The sequence below is a fragment of the Mesocricetus auratus genome, unplaced genomic scaffold (genome assembly GCF_017639785.1).
Source record: "Mesocricetus auratus isolate SY011 unplaced genomic scaffold, BCM_Maur_2.0 Super-Scaffold_100014, whole genome shotgun sequence".
NCBI classification, from domain to species: domain Eukaryota; kingdom Metazoa; phylum Chordata; class Mammalia; order Rodentia; family Cricetidae; genus Mesocricetus; species Mesocricetus auratus.
Window position 1 is genome coordinate 71,069,173 of NW_024429197.1, and position 22,186 is coordinate 71,091,358.

The 22,186-nt window shown below is 40.3% G+C and overlaps 1 protein-coding gene across 4 annotated transcripts in view; it reads left to right on the forward strand.

Annotated features, from left to right (window-relative positions):
* Astn2 (astrotactin 2) overlaps positions 1–22,186 on the forward strand; it is a 972,600-nt gene that overhangs the window by 369,578 nt on the left and 580,836 nt on the right. For 3 of the 4 annotated variants that reach the window (XM_040757328.1, XM_040757329.1, XM_040757330.1), the window contains one exon: positions 10,005–10,151. In XM_040757328.1, the coding sequence (XP_040613262.1) occupies positions 10,005–10,151 (147 nt within the window). Of the gene's footprint in view, positions 1–9,428; positions 9,450–10,004; positions 10,152–22,186 lie in introns of those variants that run through there. The other variant, XM_040757331.1, reaches the window with a different exon arrangement.

Sequence of the window (22,186 nt, forward strand, 5' to 3'; positions counted from 1 at the left end):
CATGTCATTAGAACCAGATAGAACAATAAAAACGCAGTGAGTTGACTCAGAATCACTCCAGAACAAAGGATAAACTGAAGTCTGTAAGTAGCTCAGAAGTTAGCACTGCTGCAACTAATCAGTGCAGTTAATATGTAGCAGGGAGACAGGATACTTGTTATGAGCCTGAGCTTGAAAATCAAATCATTTTCTGATTTAGTTTCATTGCTTTTGAGCTGCACAGCCTTTGGCAAATTGTAGCCAAACTGGTACTCTCCTGCTGTGCAACATTTGAATGACAAGAGGGTCAATCTTATGAAGTTTTTATGATGATTAAATGAGATACTGCATGGAAGCATATTGTCATAATATCTGGCATGTAAATGTATACATGTTGGTTATGGTAACATCATAAGAGTGGTAACATTCTTCACGAGGAAAGGCTTCATAAGAGGAGCCAATCTTTACAACGCATTATAAAGGGAATCAGAATAAAATTTTAGAGAAATAAAATAAAACTAACAATATTTAGTTTGAAGAACAGAAAGCTTGAGGCAATGAAATTACCACTTTGACTAAATGCTCCAAAAAGTGAGTCAGTAGATGCATCCTATTTTGCTTGGTCAGCAGAAGTCAGTTCATAAATGAGATCCTGGTACCCTTTAGATGATAAACTTCTTGAGAGTAAATTTGCTGCCTGGTAAGTGTTAAGTTTACCATCTTAGAAAAGGCAAGAAGAACATTCATGAAGACCATATGAAGACAAACTAGTGGAAGATGAGAGATGGTAGAAATCATGTGTCACTCAAAAGGGACCATGGATTTGAGAGTATGAAGGTGAGACAACACAGAGAATTAGTTCAGGGTTAGAACAGAGAGGACAGTAAAGGAGATGAATAGATTGAAATGGATAGGATTAAGGAAGAGACATCCATGTTGAGGAACATCACTGTAATTCACCAAGAATCCGGATATAAGGAAGAAATGAAGAATATTGCCACCCACTCCAGAGTTTCTGAGAAAGCTCCAATTTCATGTTTCTCTTCCTGCCTCTGGCCTGACACTTGGAATTGTCAGACAGTGTGTCCCAATTTTACTTTCCAGAAATATAGCAGATTGACACAGAATCTCGGGAGTTGGGGTGCTACAGGAGTCCTGTGGGGAACTCTGTGAGGTTAATGAGGTCTCCCATGATGTGCACTTGTCACCCCTAATCTGCAGGCATATTGGAGCCTCAACATAGACTGATGGAATGATTTCTGACCAGATAGAACCCAACACTTGCCAGAGACAGTGAATGATTACATTTGGCTAGCATAATTGCAACAATATTCTGATGCTGACATCTCTTGGTGGTAGAGGAAACAGCATTTAAACAATCGTCTGTGCTCCAATGTCCTATTCAGTCGACATTTCTCAAGCACCTACTGCATTCAAGCATGCTATTGGCATAGCAAAACTTAAAAAGGTATGCAGTATGAGGCATAGCATAAACTGCATGCACATTAAATAACAATTTAATGGGGCTAGCTGTGAGGGTAAAGTGCTTGCTTTGCTAGCCTTAGGACCTGCGCTCAGTCCCCAAGGTAAACATTAAAAATCTGGGGACAAGACTGGTAGAACCCTGGGACTGGCTGTCAAGCCAACATAGCTGAATTAGCAGTCTCTGTGCTGGGAAGAAACCCTGTCTTTAACAATGAGATGGAACTGGGCGGTGGTGGCACATGGTAACTGCTTACTGGATGAACAAATTCTCAAGTAAAGACATCTCATCCCATATGATAAGATTTGTTCCCATGGTCAGAAGCTAAGTGTAAAGCCAAGAATTGAAAGATAGACAAAAGTACCATATATCCCTTTGCTGCCCACATATGGCTGCGAGGAGTTAAGGAGGTGAGATAAAGGGAAAGTCTATGAGAGATTACAGAAGCCAGGGTGTATGCCAGGCATTGTGCTTAGTATTGTCAGTGTGCTATCCCATTAACTTCCCATAGCTTATCTCCCAGTTAGATATTATAACTGCCATTTTACACATTATAAAAGTAAGGAGCTTAGAATTTTGTGTGGTGGAAGAGATGGCTCTGTGTTTAAGAGCACTTACGGTTCTTCCAGAGAACCTAAGTTGGTTTCCCCCATCCACATCAGGGGACTCCTGCATCAGAGGATCCAACACCCTCTCTTGGCCTCCATGGGCACCTGTGTGGTATACACTTGCAGAGACACAAACACATGCATGAACAGAAAAAGAAAAAGAAAACAATTCATATACCTTGTGAAAAATTTGGAAGTTGGAATCTAAACTGTCGTGTTTGAATCAACAGCCAGTTTCTTTCTAGTCACAATCATAATTTTTCTATCTCCTAGGCTTTTCCTCCTCAAATCCTGCATTTTTAGTATCCCTGTCCTTCACTCCAGTGAGTACAGCATTTACCACTTAAATACATTGACCTCTACATTGGACCTAAGGTTACATATTTTGTGGAAGTGAGGAGGAAGGAGCCAATAAAAATACAGCAAAGTTAAGTTTTCCATACCCAGAGGTCTGTTAGGGTAACGTTTATTTTCTCCATTGAAAGCATGATTGATTTAACTCCAAAATTAACTCAAATTTGATTTTCTTCTTTCAACTTGGTATTTCCAAACCAACAATCCATCAAACCTCCAATTATAGGCAGTGTGTGAATCAACAACGCCAAGGTATTTCTGGTTGAATCTCTCAACAATGCATTTTACACCACTCTCATCAGCCATGAGACAGGGTGTGGGGTACTAGGAAGGAGAAATGAAAGGGAGATTAGATTATTTGCTTTCTGCTGCATTAGTCAATATGTCCCAGTGGAAGCCCATTCCTGCCACTTAGCACCTTCCCCCTGCTGGTGCTCAATAAGGTGACTGCAAATAGGGATGAGATCCAAAAACTGCTATATTCAGCACCTGCAGGAACTCACAGTAGGGCTTGGAAATACCATCCTTTGAAGTCTGGTTCTAATTACATTGATGTTACTTTGGCCTCATGTTGGTTGTAAAAGATGATCGCTCTCCTCATTTGTCAGATTCAGATTTTTTTTTCACTTGCTATGGTTGAATCGATTCACAAGTTTCACAGAGGTTTTGTGGTTATGACAGGACTTGAACAGTGAAATATTCATCTACAAAGCCATGTTTCATATAACTACCTGTCTATGGAAGCTTTACTCAATGATGAGGGAATAATCTTCATACCATGTTGAGTGGGAGATAGGAGGCTCTATTCCAAAAGGAGTGATTCTGTGTAGTCTTCAAAACAGATATTGATGATCTTGGGCAAGTAATTATATTTCTGGAAATAAGAGATAGTAGTAACAGTCTGCTGTGAGAATTAAATGAAGTAATTTTCCCACTTACATGTAGATTTCAATGACATTGACTGTCCTGTTGACTGTCAGCTACTTCATGCCTTGAATAGTACTTTGAAAACCTTGAGATGCAATATAACTACATTGGATAGATGGATGGATGAACGGATGGATAGATGGATGGCTTGCTGGATGAATGAATAAATGGATAGATGGATGGATGAACAAATGGAAGGATCTGTGGACTGTACATGAATAAATACATGGTTACAATGTTCAGGTCACAGGAATCCCTCAAGAACTGGAGATTTTTATCTCCTATCGCTGCTTCTTGTTGGAACAATGTAACAGCTTTCATGGGGGCTACTATGAGATAGATATTGTTTAGCTCGCTGCTCTCTAAACAACTTAACCTAATGTAAGTGCTTATGATCAGTCCCTTTGGCCAAAAAGTTTTTCTTTTTTAAAAATTTTTTATTTAATTTAGAAACAAGCTTGTTTAACATGTAAGTCCCAGTTCCCTCTCCCTCCTCTCCTCCCCTGCTCCCCACCAACCTCCTATCCCATCCCCTTTCTGCTCCCCAGGGAGGGTGAGACCTTTGATGGGGAATCTTCAGTGTCTGTCATATCATTTGGAGAAGGGCCTAGACCCTCCCCTATGTGTCTAGACTAAGAGAGTATCTCTCTATGTGAAATAGACTCCCAAATTCCATTTGTAAGCTAGGGATAAATACTGATCCACTACCAGAGTCCCCATAGATTGCCAAGGCCTCCTAAATGACACAGATATTCAGAGGGTCTGAATCAGTCCTATTCTGGTTTCCCAGCTATCAGTCTAGTGTCCATGAGATCCCCCTTGTTCAAGTCAACTGTTTCTGTGGGTTTCTCCAGCCTGGTCTTGACTCCTTTGCTCATCACTCCTCCCTCTCTACAACTGGATTTCAGGAGTTTGGCTCAGTGTTTAGCTGTGGGTATCTGCTTCTGTTTCCATCAGCTACTGGGTGAAGGCTCTAAGATGGCATTTAAGGTAGTCATCAATCTCATTATTGGAGAAGGGTATTTAAGGTAGCCTCTCCACTATTGTTTAGATTGTTAGTTGGGGTCATCCTTGTAGATCTCTGGACATTTCCCTAATGCCTTTGGCCAAATTTTTTAAGAAGTCACCTTTGCTTCTGTCCTACTGTGAGGTTTTTCTGTTTCCATGGAAACTCCCTAAGCCGTAGTGGCTGCTTCATCGGCATCGGGCCATAGTGCAATTTGACCTATGTATGTCCTTCCTTCCTCTTGACCTTTAGATGGTGGTTCAGATGTTTTTCTTAGTAGTGGTTGTCCCAGGATGCTGTTCAATGGCATTCTTTCTACTACTTTGTCCCTCATTGTATAAATCCCTCTTAACTGTCTATTCTTTGTCTTGTTTTTCTACAAAGAGTCAATCAATTCTTAATATGTTCTGAGAATCTGTTGGACATAGAGGAAAATATGTACAGAAAGCATGGCAGGCAGATTTATGTATGTGGCTTGGAAATTGTTACTTTGTTAAGTGCTTACTTTGTGTTTCAATAAATGTCACTGTTTCTAAAAAACAACAGACAATAATCTAATATAACTTTTCTTTTTATTATGATCCTAAATTAAGACCCTGGGGATAAGACTAGTTCAATGATGTCTCTTTGAAAAAGGGTGAACAATCCTTGTCCTGGCCATTGGGTGTCTTCCTTACCTTGGAGGTAGCTTTGTGTGTCCATATGCATTCCTGACAGTGGAAAAAATTCTTGGTCCTATCCACACCTACTGCTGCATGAACTAGAAAATGAAAATGCTTTCTCAGAGGTCATAGTTTTGTTTACATGACTCACTGGATTGGATGTCATCTTAGTTTCTTTTCTATTGATGTTATAAAACATTGTGACCAAGGCAAGTTGTCTTTTAAAGGCATTGACCTCGCATCTGACAGTTTCAGAAGACTAGAGTCCATGGCCATCTTGGCAGTAAGCAGGCAGGCACACATGGCACTGGACTAGCAGTCTCTTTCAGACCACCACTGACAGTCTCTTCTAAGCCGTCAGCTCCAAAACTCTATTCCTTGAAGAACTTGTTCATACTAGACTTTTCCTTACATACCACTTGTCCAAGAACAGACTCCATAGACTCTTGAATAGAAACTGCCACCACTGTTATGTGTGAAATAATGATGTATAGAGTGGTATGGTAGTTATTTAAAGTGAGCTCTACGTACAACTCTAGCCCCTCGTGTATCTTCTTTCTCTTAGAGAACATTGATGTTGGCTTATGCATGCCATAGGGTTACTAAACTTGGCACTTTAAACATCTGGAACAGTCAGATAAGAAATAAAATTTGTTCTTTCTTTTTACCGTGAAGTAATTTTAAGTTTTAGGGATATCCCATCTCTTGACACCAGAACCATCTATAATTTAATTTATTCTTTCATTTATTCTTTGTCCTACATCTCTAACACTAAAAATATGTGAATAGTTCCTTCTATGTGACACATTATCTTAGGACTTGGAAGAAAGACAAGGATCCTTTTCTTAAACTAAGCAACTTTTTTTCAGTTTAAATTTAGATTAGAAACAAGGTTGCTTCACAAGTCAGTTCCAGGTCCCTCTCCCTTTCCCTCCCCTCCTCCCGTGCCCTCCCCCTACCCCCCATTATCCCTTCATATCCCCAGGGAGGGTGAGGCCCTCCATGGGGGTGTCCATAGTCTGTCATTTCATCCAGGGCAGGGCATAGACCCTCCCCCAAGAGTTCAAGGTGAGAGTGCATCTCACATTGTTGGATGGGAGTCCAAAGTCCATGTGTATACTCGGGATAAGTGATGATCTACAACTTTTAATCCCAAGCCTGAGCTGTGCATGAAAGACACATAAATACAAGACATGTGATTTTCCCCTGACGCAGCTCACTGTATATCAATAGAAAATAGATATCCATAAAATCCCAAAGAGGGATGCCATAAGGGCTCTTGTTATGGTAGACCCCAGTGGGATGGCTATGCTAGTTGGCATCCTTTTTGGTTGGTCAGTATTCAAGGTATGTTGTTTGACAGCATTACTTTGTTTCTGGAAGTGATTATGAATTTATTGTAATGCTACCATGTTTCAGACATTGTTAGGCACTTAAATGCAGTTCAAGGAGTTTGTTGTGTGTATACTAGACTCTGGTACAGTGTAGACTTATTATTGAAGCCTTAAAGCCTACCCCCCAATGCCATACCTCCTCCAACAAGGCCAAACCTCCTAATATATGTATTCAAACATATGAGCCTTATAACAAGCTATTGGGGGAGATATTATGCACACTTATTTAAGAAGAATATGAGGAAATTCCATTTACTGTAAATCTCAAACAAGATGTGAAGGGATAGGGATAAAGGAATAGGTGGAATGATACCTGAAGGTACCACACAAAACATGGAGAACATGTTGACATTGCTTACTACGAGGGTTTTTCAGCAATTCAGCTCTGCTAGCACCTGGGCAAGGTAGCAGAAAGCACATGAGCCCTGAATGTGGGGGGTCTTTGTGAAATGCTGTGGATGCCAGATTGATGAATATGGACCACATACTGTGAACAGATGCTATAAAATAGCTCCAGGAGTTTCAGCAAGGTATGAGTTGGCATATATGCCAACACCTGTGTCCTACAAGCAGGCAATAGAAGGAATGGGGAAAGAGGGTGGCTGAAAATACCAACTTCATAGAAAAAGTGGGCTGCTGACTTCCTTCATTTATGGACTATGATCAGGAATTGTAAGCTAGATTAAATCCTTGCTTACCAAGAGTTGGCTTTGTTCAATGTTTTGTCTCAGCAACAGAAAACTGAACTAGAAGTGCTACCCTTCATTATGAATTCATTTAAAATAGTTCCCTTTATCTAAACTTAAAACATTCATTGCAAGGAAAGTCACAATTGAGGTTAAGCTTCCATACATGAATTTTCAGAACACAGTCCAGTCCATAATATCATCTTTTTACAATCTATTGAAGCATTTCCTAAGAAAAATTTCAGTCTAATGGTACTTTCGATCTTTTCTGATCAATAACACTAACAAGTGAAGTTGTATTAAAATCTGCATGGTTATATAGTTGTAAATAACTTACTAAAATATTCAGCAACTTTAATAAAAAAAGTGAAGGCTGTGTGAATGTTTTGTTTCTGTAAGGAGAGAAGATAAAGCCTCAAAGATGACATCTAAGCACTTAGTCATCTAAATGATGAGACTTTCGATAATGACAATGTCGAGAATAGCCATGGACTTTGAGAAGATGTGCCGTTTTCAATGGGTATGGGTTGCATTTGGCATGCTTATTAAAATGCCTCAGACATAGGTATAATTTCCAAGTGAAGAGGCAAAGAAAATTTGGAAAATGCAGTGTAAAAGCCAATGATCTAAACCTTGGAAGTAGAAACAAAAAGAAAAGCTCAAAGAATTAGAATTAGAGGGGTCAGACCTCTGTTTACTGGCCCCAGAGCACACATGGCCAGGCAGATCTAATTTACTTATTCCACTGTGTCCATAAAATTACTTTAATTTACCCATGCAGAATTCTCCTTCACACACTGTGTCCTCCTGTCTAGGTTTTAACACAGGGAAGGCAATCTTGAGTTTTTCTCATAGCCTGTAAGTAAACTCCTAAAGAGCAATGGGTAGTCTAGGATGGGGTTTGTAAGTATATGTTCACATGTGTGCTGGTGAACTTATCTTTGGATGCACATGAAGGCCAGAAGTTGTTCCATGGGGGCTGTCACCTTGATTTTTGACATACGGTTTCTCATTATTCTAGAATCTAGAACTTGCTTTGTAGGTTAAGCTTGCTGGCTGGTGAGCCCCAGAAGTCTGCCTCTCTCTTTGTCCCCAGTCCTAGCATCACAATTATACACCACCAAGGCAACTTTAAAAAAAAGAAAGCATGTGTTCTGGAGGTTAAAGTCAGGTCTTTGTGCTGAAAACAAGCAATTTCCTGCCTGGGTCACATCCAAAGCCCTGGGCAGGACTTATTCTTATTCTGTGACATGCTAGTTTCACAAATTAAGTGTTCAGTCCAAGCTAATGATGTATGCAAAACAGCTTATGACTATGAAATATTTCTATATGGCAGGTGTTATATACGTACCATCATGTAATCAACATGGCAGTCCTGAGAGGTATTTAATATTATCCTCAGCGTATATGACAATTATTTTAGTTACTTTTTGTTGGGGTGATACAACCATGACCCAAAACAACCTGGGGGAGGGAACAGTTTATTTCAGCTCATAAGCTATAGTTCATCATGAAGAGAAGTCAGGGGAACAACTCAAGGCACGAATCTCGAGGCTGGAACTGAAGCAAAGAACACAGAGTGACACTGTTTACTGGCTAGCTTCCTCTGACTTGTTCAACTATCTTCCTTATACAATCTAAGACAACCTACTCATTTGTGGCACTACTCAGAGAGAGGTAGGCTTTCTCAATAAATAAAGGAACAAGAAAATGTTCCTACAGAATACCCCAAAAAATGTCTAATGGAGAAAATTTTTCAGTTGTGGATCCCTCTTCCCAGATGACTCTAGTTTGTGGTAAGCTGGCAAAAGCTATCCAGGACACGAAGGTTTGGAGAATGAAACAATTCACGCAGCCAGTGAGGGATGTATTAGTCAAATTTACATCACTCTGGCAAAATACATAAGACAATGAACTTCAAGAAGGGGAGATTCATTCTGGCTGGAGGTTTGCTTGCTACTCCTTTGGTCCCTTTGTTTCTAGTCCTTGGTGTGACTGGGGATCAAAGAGAACAGTAGAGTGGAGAGGAATAGTTCAAAAACAAACAATACCCTTCTGGGGCATGTCCCAACCGCATGATCTACTTCTTCTACCTAGGTCCTCACCTCCACCCCAGCAGTTCCTCCAGCCATGAAATCATGAATGAATATCCATTGATGAAAATAGACACCTTGTAATCCATCACTTTTTAGAAAGTCCATTTTGGAACCTGGGTGTATTGTGGAGTCACGCTTCTACTACATAGGCCTTCTGGTAACATTCTAAATCCAAGACATAAGAAGGAGTAAGGCTTAACTTTGAATCCAAAATAGTCTTAACTCAAAGAACATACTTGTTCTGCTCCCTCTTAGTAAGTGCAACCACATAATGTCTTTTCATTTGCTTTCTAAAGGAAGTATAATACTGTACTACTGTTATCAAGAATGACCATTGACTACTCTAAATTGGAGTAGTAGGATTGTCAACACTTAGAATCTGGTTTATTTTTTACCTAAAGAAACAGCAAGCCTATTTTCAGATATTTAAATCAAAACCCAATAAGAGGTTTGAAACTATGATTTGTCTCTAGCCCTCTGTCAAAATGCAATTTTATATTTTATTAATTAATTTCTCTTTGTTCTTGAGCATTTTGTGCATTTGTATAATTAGTTTCCACCTTCAATTCTTCCCTCCAAATCTTCCCAAATACCTCACAGCATAGCATCCCAATTTCATGTCCTCTTTTCTTTCCCTTCTTCTCTCCTCTTTTCTCCCTTCATCCTTCCTTTACTCTCGCAATCCCTCCCTTCTCCTTGCTTTTTACTCTTGGTTAATATTCACACCAGGGAACTATAGGCTTCCCTACCTCTACACCATCCCTTATCCTCACCTGAAGGAGTTATATCTCTGTGTATTTGTTTTCCAGGTTTATTGAAAAGCCCAGTTAACAAGACAGCTTTGACACTGATTGCTGTGAGTTCCTGCATCTTGGCCATGGTGTGTGGCAACCAGATGTCCTGTCCACTTACTGTGAAGGTGACTTTGCATGTGCCTGAACACTTCATTGCAGATGGTAAGAGCCCAACATTGAAAATAACCCATAACTACTTGTTACCTTGTACCCCAGTGGGCCATATCACCATGCAGGTCATAACCTCAGAACTCCTTAATATGCAACATGGGAACAAAAGGGCATCCCATGGCTTATTTGGAATGCCTGATTATTAGAATTAAATTAAAGGATACTTTTACTATATGTATAAGGATAAGGTTTGTTAGCTAAAGGAAGATTTCAAAAGTGAGCGAAGGAGGAAAGGTCTCCTTCAGAAAATCTAAGAGTTTGATCATGTGTCTCAATCCTGTTTCAAACTAAAAATGTCACTAAGAGGATATTAGGTAATTAAAAGCATATGACAAAGAAAACAGTATGAGTTTTACTAGAATTTTTGAATTGTCTGGGGAATAATCATATCTTGCTCCCTGTAACTGTGCTTTACAAGTATCTTGCAAAATTCTACCACTTATTCTCCACCCAATTAAACTGAATTAATGAGACACTGTAGTCACCATGGTCATTAGCAAAATGTTTCCAAGGAACTGATTAATATGCTTTTTGTCTATTGCTAAAATGCCCTCTAAAAAATGTCCACAGGGTTAGTTTCCTCCAGTGGGGTGTGCCGGCACCTGCTCCCTAAACCTTTCCCTTAACCTTACTTACTACTATCACAGCTGTGCTAACATTCAGCAGAGTTACTTTTAAAGAGGTGTTCATGGGTATGCAACTTCATTTGCATTGTATTCCTTAATAGATAAAATATGTTCCTTGACATGTTCATACACATATAAGACACATTCTATTTTCTCTCACTTCCCACCACATACAGCTCCCATCCTCCCTGCAAGTTTCTTTCTCACATTCAAGTCTTTTGTTTTGTGACTCACTGAGTTCAACTAATGACATCTTTGTGAACATGGGCTTGGAAATATCCACTGGAGCTTAGTGGGCTCAACAATGCATACACAAGTAAAGACACACTGAAGACATTGCTTCTCTTTGTCTAGAATCATTTGTCCCTAATAATTATGCAGGGCATGGAGTGTACCCCATGACCTCTGCCCCCATCTGTACATCAGCATAATTTTTCATACTTTTGCCATGAATATAGTTGAATTACTTTGAGGGAAATACAAACTTGTGACAGTCATTGTAAACATTTTAGTGTCAGTTATTTTTCATATCTATATACAAACCTCCTGTTTCATCCTTAATGAATCATACGTAAATAAGATAGTGTGTGTGTGTGTGTGTGTGTGTGTGTGTGTGTGTGTGTGTGTGTGTCAGAGAGGGGGGAGACATATAGGCGGACAGAGAAAGATAGAAGAAACAGAATATATAAGAAAATATAGGCCATTAGGTTCATGGAGCTCAGGGTTAGATGAATTGCCAGAGTCCATGTGTGGCTACAAAATTAAGATGGGAGGATAGTAATGACAAATATGAACTGGATTAAAAAATGCAGTGAATATTCATGCCACTGAGAATGGCCTACACTCTCCCTACATATACTTTTTATCACTCACCAATCACTATTCCCTAGCTGCTATAGTTTAAGGGCTAGAGATACCCAAGCTTTAGTTATTGATTTGCACCCATGTAGAAACATTGCTCAGGAGAGGGTAACTTGCTCGACACTGGGGTAAAATAGTTTAATGGCTATGAACACAGGGATAGAGATAATGCAAGCCTAAATTCAAATGTTTGTTATCTTCTCTACATCTCACTTCTTTGGCTGGGTCTTTGTGTGAAAAATTGGGGTGATGGTTCCATCAAAGGTACACTGTGAAGATGATGCCTACTTCTTCTAGACAGTTAGCAGATTTTCAGACAGCGTGTATCTGGAGAAGAGAAAAATAAAAGGGGCACCTAATAAGATGTAGAGAATTTTTGTTGGTCAAAATATAATACTGCACCCTATAGGGAAATATTAAAGGTGATTATGAAACTGAGACACGGTCCTCGCCAGATGGAAGTGACTTTTCTAATACAAGAGAGGAGTACGCCATGGTTATTCATCTTCTCTGCTTCTGTGGGAATACTAAGTTTAGGTAGTACTTGAAGTCAAGAGAATGACTTTGTGTCTGGTTCCCCAGTTTGGCCCCAAGTCCTCCTATCTCAGAAACTCTGCCTGCATTGTTCATCTTATCCCTTCAAGAATAGTCCAACATGGTCACTGCTATCTGTAGCTGACACAAAAGGAAGAGGGACTCATTGATAAAGCCAGTCTTCTGTGGAGTAGAGAAGAATCTTGAAAAGATCAATCACTCATTTGTGTAGAGGGACAGGTACTGGCTCTAGTTTCTAGAAAGGGCTGTTACATAGCAGAAGGATGCATGAAGCAACAGCAGTGCCCATTTTAATGGACCACTGCCATCATTTTGCATTGGCAATGATAAATGCATGGCGATCTATCTTAAATACATAAACTCAGATTGAGAGTTCACAGTTCAGTAATATTTTACATGTATTTATACAATTAGATTATAGTTTCCTTAAAATGACTGGATACATGGGAGGAGTTCAAATGAGGCCTGTCAGGAGAGCAGATCATGTCAACTCTAAGGAACTCCAGTTTAAATCAGATCTCCTAAGGACCATATTGCTATAGCAGCTTTCATCCTTTGGCACTGTCTCCCAGGACTCCAAACTACCAAGGTGTTGGCCCTTTCTCAGTAGGGAAAGCTCCTAGCCCACCTTATGCATTCATCTGTCTGTAGGACTGAAGTATTAGATGGGGCTGAGTAATGTGTCCCGTCTTCAGAAGAAAATGAATTCTGACCTTGTGGTACTTTATAGTTATACTTGATGCTTACTGCCCATTATGTGGAAAAGGTCAAAACGACATAGCACTTGTCTAGAGGCCGCTGGCAAGAGCAATCGATACTGACACAGTTGCTATCCAAGCCTTTGACAACTCTTACCCTTTCTCCCTCCCTCCTGCCGGACTCTGTCAAGGCCACGAGTGGCTTTTGTTGGCTAAGCACACACTGAAGCAATGTAGCAAGTCTGCACAAAGCTTACCCAATTCAGCATTTTTTCTCTTGCTGCTATCTATAATTCATCTGCACATGTCTAATAACTCCCAAGAACTAGTTAACCAGACTCTGGAGGAAGAGCCTGGTATTATTATCTGTGAGGACTAAGTGGTGCCTCGAGGGAATTTTGAGAGCTATGCTATATGTTATTTTTCCATGATTGTAACCAATGCCTCAGGTAAATAACTCAAAGGATGAAAGATGTTTTGTGACTCATAGTTTCAGAAATTTCATTCATGTAGCCTTTATTGCTTCATGCCTCTAGCAAAACTATAACATCATGGAAGGAATGTATGGTAGGTCAAAAATGCTCGTCTTGAGTCAACTAGGAAGCAAACAGAGTAGAAAGGGTAATATGCATTCTGGGAAGATGCACACCCCACCCAGTGACTTATTTCCTCCAACCATACCTGCCTCCCAATAATGCCACTAAAGTATATTATATATTACAGTTATGTGTCATTTAATTCCATGAGCACTTTCATTATCCCCTCTGCTTTCCATAATTACATGTACCATTTTGGGACTACATATGCAACACATGAGTCTTTTGGGGAGTCTTTTTTTTTCCAAGCCATATTACATGTCAGTATCTCTATAAGTCTAACTTTCCTTCCATGCACTACATTTTGGCACTCTTTGAGGCCTCTTGGAGTCTTCATGAAGCTCTTTCGTTTCCTCCACACTTACTAGTGTCCCGTGGATTGGTCTGTCTGATAGCATTACTCCAATGGTATCTCAAGCAGTGAATGAAATGTGAGTTTCCTGCCACCAAGGTGAATGATGTATTTCCCATAAAAACAGAGGTTTAGGGTTCATAAGTACTGCTAGGCTTAACTGACAAATAGTTATCAGCTAATTTGGTTTTTTCAATTATTTATTTATTTTAGTTTAATTTTATATCCAATCACAGTGCTCTCTCCCACCCCTCCTCCTGCCCCCCTCACCTACCCTCCAGCCCTCCCCCTACTCACTACTCCCAAAGGGACAGGGCTCCCTTGGGATTGGACAACAAAGCCTGGCCCATCAATTTGAGGCAGGACCAAACCCCTCCCCCCCTGCATTAAGTCTGAGCATGGCATCCCACCATAGGGAATATTATTGGCTAATATTAAAAGTCAATCTTGGCTGAGATGTTAGTTTAACCATCTCTAGAAACATCCCTTATAAGACAGGCTATCTTCACTCAATATGAAAAGCCAGTAAAAGAGATTACATGTGAATGAATAATCAATTTAAATTAATTATGTGAGGTAGTTCTAGTCTAGTGTAGGTTCCCTGGTCGAGGATTGCTGGGTATTATAAGGGAAACTAAAATTGTTGAACACATCTGTAATATATCACATCGTATACCACTTAGTTACTTAGATGTCTCCATCCAGTCCATGAACTAAAATTGTGAGGCAGAATTTGTCAACTTCATTTAGCATACCTGGAAAAACAAGGGTTAGAGTGAAGGAAAACCATACGGAAGAGGAAAAAATATGAAAGCTTAATCCTGCTTTTATCACAGCTCCACATCCTGCTATTCACCAAGCTGCCAGAAAAGACACATCTGCAATGATCAACTGTGTTCCAAGGCCTAGCTCTTGGAGACCTTGGAAGGCAATGCTGGAACTCTGAGTGTGGAGGGTGGAATGGAGACGTTGGAAAGCTGAACTCTGAGTGTGGAGGGTGGATGCATCTTCCTCTGATGTTAACTGTGTGACCTTGTGCCCACTCCCTAAACGTCCTAAGCTTCAGTTTCATTATTTATAAATTGGGGATAATGGCACATGGAATTACTGTGCAGAATAAATTAAATAATTCTCACAAAGTTCTTAGCTCTGTACATAAGAACGAATGGCTCAATAAGTCATAAATGCCAGTAGTTGTGAAAATATTTTCTTAAGATTAGAAGGGGGTCATGGAAGGAAAGATAACCCCCATTCTGTGACGTCATAAAAGTGAGGAGAAGGCATGAATTTGGTTAAGCACATATTCAAATTTCGTTGGGAATCATTTTATCAGAATCTAAATTCTCAAACAAGTTCATTTTTGAAGAGTTTTGTAATATGTTTGCTTCATCTTTAATAAGTTTCATCCATGATCATCACCCATTCTTTGATGAGGCTCAAAAATAATGGAAAACTCAGGAGTGCTGGAGCTGGGGAAACAGAGTGTATCTTGAATAATTTTCTAACCGAAGTCATGAATTTAGCTCCTATGCACATGCACGCCGTGCACACATGCACAGATATGCACAGTCACACACACAATATATATATATATGTATCAATAAAGCTACAATCCATATAGATATCATTATTATAGAAATATGCTTCTGTTAAAGTGGGTTTTTTAAATAATTCAGGTCAATTTAAACTATTAACCTCATCTTGTTGATTGAAGTAAGAGTGTTGTCAAGTCTCCTCTGTTCCTTCTGAGTTATTTAAATTCTGATGACTCTTTCTGAGCCTGAAAAATCAACTGTAAATGTCCCCATATCAGGTGCCCTAGACTATTAATATGCCACACTGTGGACGTTTTGAACACATATTTGTTTACAATGAATCCTGTCTGCATTTATCTGCTTCCCACACCTACGTTTTGTCTTTCAACCCAAGAGAGTAAGCTAATACACAGCTTTGTGCCTTTAATGAAGAATGAGGTTCATAATTGGCTGCAGAGCTAGTTTGCCATGATTTGAAAACATGGGAGGAGTATTTTCAGTCCTTAGAAGGGAAAAATTACACCACACTGAAAGTGACTGCTTAGCCACAAGCTGCCAAGCAATTTATTTTAGAAAGTAGTTCCTCAGGCACCCTGCTCTCTGGACTCATCCCAGGCTTTGTTTTAAAATGTTCTCCGTTAATCACAGATGTTCAAAGGAACATCATGCAGCAGGTTAATTGCTGGAAGTGCTGCACAACGTGGCCCCTGCTTCTTTCATACTTAACACATCTGCACAGACTTAATGTGGTTAAGACAAGTGGACTGTCTTGTTTCTGTCTGCTGCTCTCCAGACCCTGGCCTGTTCGTTATTCTATGTGAGGAGGTTCTCCTTGCTTCAATGATTTGCACCCCTCCCATTCTAAGCCTGAATGACTTTTCTTCTTTCTCAATAACACCTCTGTTACATACCCTCAAGATACTCTTAGAATCTTTGAGTATTTCATGCACCTGCATTTTGCCGTTCAAAAGACTTCACAGTCTCTCTGAACTGCGGCTTGTGTGTCACTGAAATGACTGCATTACCCTGAAAATGTTTCTCTTGCATTAAAACAAGGCTTTGCACTTCAGTTTTTGAAACTTAGAATGATTGCATTTTGAGAAAAAAATCTCAGTAAGTTATGCTTTCCATAAAACCGTTCAGTGAATTCTGTTGTTCTTTGTTGTCAAGACTGAACATGCCCTTTCTGACCCTTTAAGGCCAGATCCCCAAATACTCCTTGATGTCTATCTCAGGGCCTTTGCAAGTGTTGCCCTCTCTACTTCTCCCCAGTTTCTCACAGACATTCAACTGAGATTGACTTTCCCATCCCCACCCAATCTTCCCTACACCCTTTGCTCATTGCTCTCCTTCAACCTAACCGTTTTCTTTTATTTAGGATATTTCTATTCATAATTGCACAACTATTTGAGTACTATTGGTCTGTCCTACTTGGTTGCAAATTATATAAGGTATTTGTTTTACACATCGTGTTTAGCACTTTCGGCATTACGCAGTACAGTTGTCACTTTCCCTGAAATATTTGCCTAGTGGCTCAAAATGAAGTGATTATAATGAATAGAGTTAGATTTTTCCCCCAGGGCAGAGGATGTAGGGTATTCATGCCTCCAATCTATGATAACGCCTAATGTACATTCTGACATGGTAAATGTGTAGTAAACCATGCTTTTCAAAGAATCAAGGAAGCAGTGATAGATCCGGATGCCCTGAGAGGATACAACATCAAGAATACTAGTGTCAGAAATCGAAGGCTGCCTCCTGTGACGGACCTCCCTCCCCATAGTTTCTTCACTCCCCAAAGATAAGCAACTCCAATCAAATGCACACCCCAATCCTGACACCAAAATGAAACAAGCTTTATCTCAGAGCCCCGAAATAGGGGGAAATATAAATTGAGCTGAGATTCAGAATGCCCATGGGGAGGAGGCAATGAAATACCAATAAACCATATTAATATGCTGAAACCAGGAAGAAGAAGTTGAACTCCAACCCAGACTTAATAACTATACGTGAGCAAGTGCAGGCAGAAGGCAAGGCTAGGTTTCAGTCAGAATTAAAATGAGATCCGTAATGAAACTGGTAATATAATTATAAACTGTGAAAGCTTTTTTCCCCTCTGTCTTATTCTTATATTTAATGGGCAACTTGCTCAGCAATGGCTTGGCACTGATGCTGGGAGCTGTGGATGTGTGGATGCCCCCTAGAGTGGACTCATTTTTTTTTCTAAACCTCTTCATTAAGAAAGTCTAAATTCAGAAAACTGTAGAAGGGAAAAAATCTGCTTCAAGCCATTTCTTCCTTAAATAGTAACTGATCCCCAGGTTAAATGTGACAAGAGGCCTGGGAAGAACAAAGCTAGGGGAAGCATTCTAAGCCGATGAACATGTGCAAGCCTTTAGAGCTATCACAACAGCCAGTGGGATTGAGAGCTTTAATGACACTCTATGCTAAGATATTAGCTTGGCTTCCAACCAGAATGAATTGTTACTAATTTCCTTCTTCACAAAGGAGAAAACTGTGTTTGACGTCCACAATTAGAGACTAATTTCTGTGTTTTGATAGCAGGCTGAGTTCAAAGCTATGTTCCCAGGAACTGGGGGACAGAGAGTGGTTACAAAGGATACTAAAATTCAATTCTATCTCATTAATCATTCTATCCAATTGTTTTAAACATAAGGCTTCATTTCCATTTACACTGTGAGGACAGAATGCAGTTTGGGAGTTCCCATGAGATGGAGCTCAAGTCCCTGTAGGTAGATATTGCACCATTGGTTGCTTGGTGTTTACAAATGATGCAAGGGTGGGTTACTGAATTGAAATGCAGACATAACACATAGCAAGTTCAAATAAGTTACATAACACGTGGAAAGGTGAAATCTAGACAATTCTGCCTACATTCTTGGTACCACTGATGCATTACACCACCACCAGAAGCTCCAGTTGCCTCTACTAAACACAATGTTAGGACCCTCTCCTTAGAGGACGTGTCAGTCCTCGGATGCTTTTGAATTCTCTTTGCCAATACTAAGAGTGAATTTGACAATGAGAGGGTAGCGCCCCTTGAAACTTGTTGATTCTTTTCCTATTTATAAGACAATGAACTGCTTTGAATAAAGTTTTCACACATAAATCTAGGGAAGGTACGGAGCCATATTAGAAACCTCATTTTCTCTCAACTAGAAAGAATTAACTAAGTACTTAAGTTCCTGATGAGCACTGTTACTTTATTATTACTGTTTATTACACAGCATTTTTCCTTTTCTTTCTTCTCTCCTCCTCTCTCTCCTAGTTTGCCTCTAGTCAGTACATTTTTGCATATCAGAATGTGCTAAGGAAGTAGAGATAGATAAAACCAAGCTTCTTGCATTCCCCAGTTTAGTGGCATACAGTGTGGAACTACTACTACAACGGTGTCTCACTGGATGCTGTGAGGAAGCAGATGAGGGTTGGCTAAAGACTCTGGCTAAAGATCATTGATGCTGCTGAGGAGGTACTTAGAATATGTTATCCAAGCTAGTTCCTGAAGCAGCTGACACTTCCCTAGTGGGTCATGGGTGATGGCATACCTCACAGTATGGGAATAGGATACTTTTCTCTTCATTTGGGTAGACCTTATGTGGAAATATCCTCATAATTGCAATAACAATAGCAACTAATAACGAGAATCATTTACAGAACTGTTAAGTGCCCTTCCCTGTGCTAGATGCTTTGCAAAGCATCATTTCATTTAGTTATGTTACCTTATGAAATATGTCCACAAATTATAATGTGGGGGCTGTGTGAACATACATAGGTCATGTGAGAATAAGGATGGCATTTAATTCCCTCAGTGTCACACATGCAAAAACAATCATTTCACACTAACATGAATAGAATTTGCAAAAAAGATTACTCAATGACTAAAATAAGGTCAGGCCTGGTCCTCCATTAGTATATCATGATGCAGGGTGAATTCCTACTTCTTTAGGTCTCAGTTTCTTCGTTAAAAATTATGGAAGAAACTCAAGAATCTACTACCTGTTGGACATTTTTAAAATGGAAAAAATAATATGCCATGCCCACTGCGCAGCCTGTGTCCGAGAATGTGCAGAGGGTGTCAGGATTGATGACACAGACCCAGAAGGCTCCTCAAGAAGGCTCTCTTTTATTCCTACTCTGGCTGGTTATTATATACCCCGACACCAGAGGTGGAGGTGGGTGGGTCTGAAGAAGTGGTTAGTCTTTGGACAAGGTCGCGGACAGGACGGTTTCCGTGGGCATGCCCTTTTCAGGAACTTATTGCCCCGGGCATTGTATTGTTTTTAGTAAACATGTTTTTAGTAAACGTTGTCTTCCAGCTGCCTGGTCCCAGGCTAATGGGGAAGTGGGTTTCTGTTCAAGGTCTGGTGTCCTCACAATAATAGTGTTTAAAACCTTTAGTATATTACAGCATGCAAAATAATCCAGGTACAGAAAGACAAACACACATATTCCCTACTCATATGGAAGCTAGAATGTGTTGATCTCATGAAGGAAGAGAGTATAATACTTGTTATTAGAGTCTGGGGAGTGGGGGACAGGAGAATAAGAAAGGATTGTTCATTGGATATAAAAGTGCCATTAAAGAGAAGGATTATACTCTGGTGTCCTATAACATGCTGGAGTGGCATTGTTAACAATAATTTATTCCATTTTCATAAGGATTAAAGGAGAAGATGTTAACTATTTGCAAAACAAAAGAAACGATAAATACTTTGGTGAGGGATGTGCTGTAATACCATCCCCGAATTAATCAAGGTATAGTGCTTGCATGTCTCAGTATTGCACTGTACCCCATAAACCGGTACACTTCTGGATCAATTGAAAATATCCATTTATGCTACGAGAGCTAAGATCTCCTTCTAGTACCATGTCAGTATCCCTAGTCTTCTCTCCTCAAGCTGCTTCCAACCAATCTGTGTAGCAAGACAGCCCCTGGGTGTAGATGCTGAGAGCAGAGGCAGCTGAGTAAACTTTCCACAGCCCACAAGTTGCCATTTGAAGAAAGCTTAGCAGGATCACTGCCAAGTTTCTCTGGGGAATGCAAGCTCCCAAGGCTGTCTAGATGGAAAAGAAAGTGGTGGGAAGTGGCTGTGGTGGGACAGGCAGTTATATCCCCATCTCTAGCTCAGCTTCCCATGCCAAGGAATCTTCAGCATCTTCAGTATCAGTGAGAGTATGGGAGGAAGAAGAACGCAGTGTTTTCAGAAGGAAGATTGAGAGATGAGAGGAATAACTACAACCTGTGCATCCCCTGCCCAGCCCTCTGTACCCAGAAAAGCCTTGCTATTTTGCTTTCTTCCTCAGCAGGACCCTCTGGGTATCTAAAGCAAATATGTCTGCAGCTGTGCAGCCTTGGGGTTCCCAGTAGTTGTTGGTAACTTCTGGAATCTCAGCTAATGCTCTGGGCATCTGATCACCAGCTAGACTTGTCTGTCATTGGTTACCTGTGTTGCCCTGTTTATGCCTTCCTTTGTCTTAGTCCTGCTTCACGTTTGAACTTTATCAATGAATCCATACTTTCAAATGTGAAGCTGACATTTGCTGAGCTCAGAATCATGAATCAAATTCTGGGAGAAGCTCAAATGTAGCAAGCATTAAAGGTGGATGGGGTGGTGAAAAAAAACATGAGATATTGAGTAAAAATCCAGCCATAGGGTTCAAATATACTCTCCCATTTACTAAGTAGGTGTCTTGAGTGAGGCATAATACTTCTAGCCATCACTCTCATTGTCTGCTAAAGAAAAGCCATAGATTCCTCCCTTATAGGGAAGTGGTGAGAATAAATTAGAGAACTGCATAAAAATTCTCAAAATGACTTGGTTAGTAAATACTAAGCATGCCCTTAATGTCATCAGCCCTTTGCTGAGTATTGGGACAAACATATTTAAAGACCGTAACAGTTGGTTAACCTGAAGCCAGAGGACAAAAAACCAGAGGCAGCAAGGTCGCTAGGGAAGAGTAGGTATTTCTCACGGGGTAGAAGTTGATGAATGCCGTGCCTGCTGCGCAGCCAGTGTCCGAGAACATGTGGAGGGTGTTGGGATTGATGACACAGAGACCTGTCGGTGATGCAAAGAAAGCTTCAAGAAGGCTTTTCAGAAGGCTTCACTTTATTCTTACCCTGGCTGGTTATTATATGTCCTGACACCAGAGACAGTGGTTGGGTCAGGAAGAGACGGTTAGTCTTTGGAAAAGGTCAAGGTCAGGGTGTTCCTGTGGGTGAGCCCTTATCAGGAACTTATTGCTCCAGGCACCATAATGTTTTTAGTAAACATTGTCTTACAGCTGTCTGCTCCAAGGCTGATGGAAAAGTGGACCTCCAGCCAAGGTCTGTTGTTCCCACAAGTGAGCCTTAAAGGGAGTGACTGGAGTCTTTCACCTGTACAGGAAATAGGATGGGTAGGGATTTAGAGTGAGACTATCTGCATTTCTTTTAGGGATAAGATGGGAAGGGTAAGGACAAGATAGAAGGTCCTCCAGCTAAAAGGACAACACAAACAAAGGAGCAGGAAGACCAGGTGGGGAAGCAAGGGCGTGAATGAGAGCTCAGGAGAGTGCCAGCCTGAAACACAAGCCCCATTTTTATGGTTATGGAACTCAAATCTGGGGCCTTTTATGTGACACCCTTGTGCTTGACCACTAGAGGTAGTACACAGTCCCTGCATTCAACTTTTATCTTCAAAAATGGCTATGATGGAGCCACCATTTGTCTGCTTTAATGAGTGACTGTAGAGAAAGAGGAAAAATGAGGACAACACAAAAAAGATTGGGTACAGGTATGA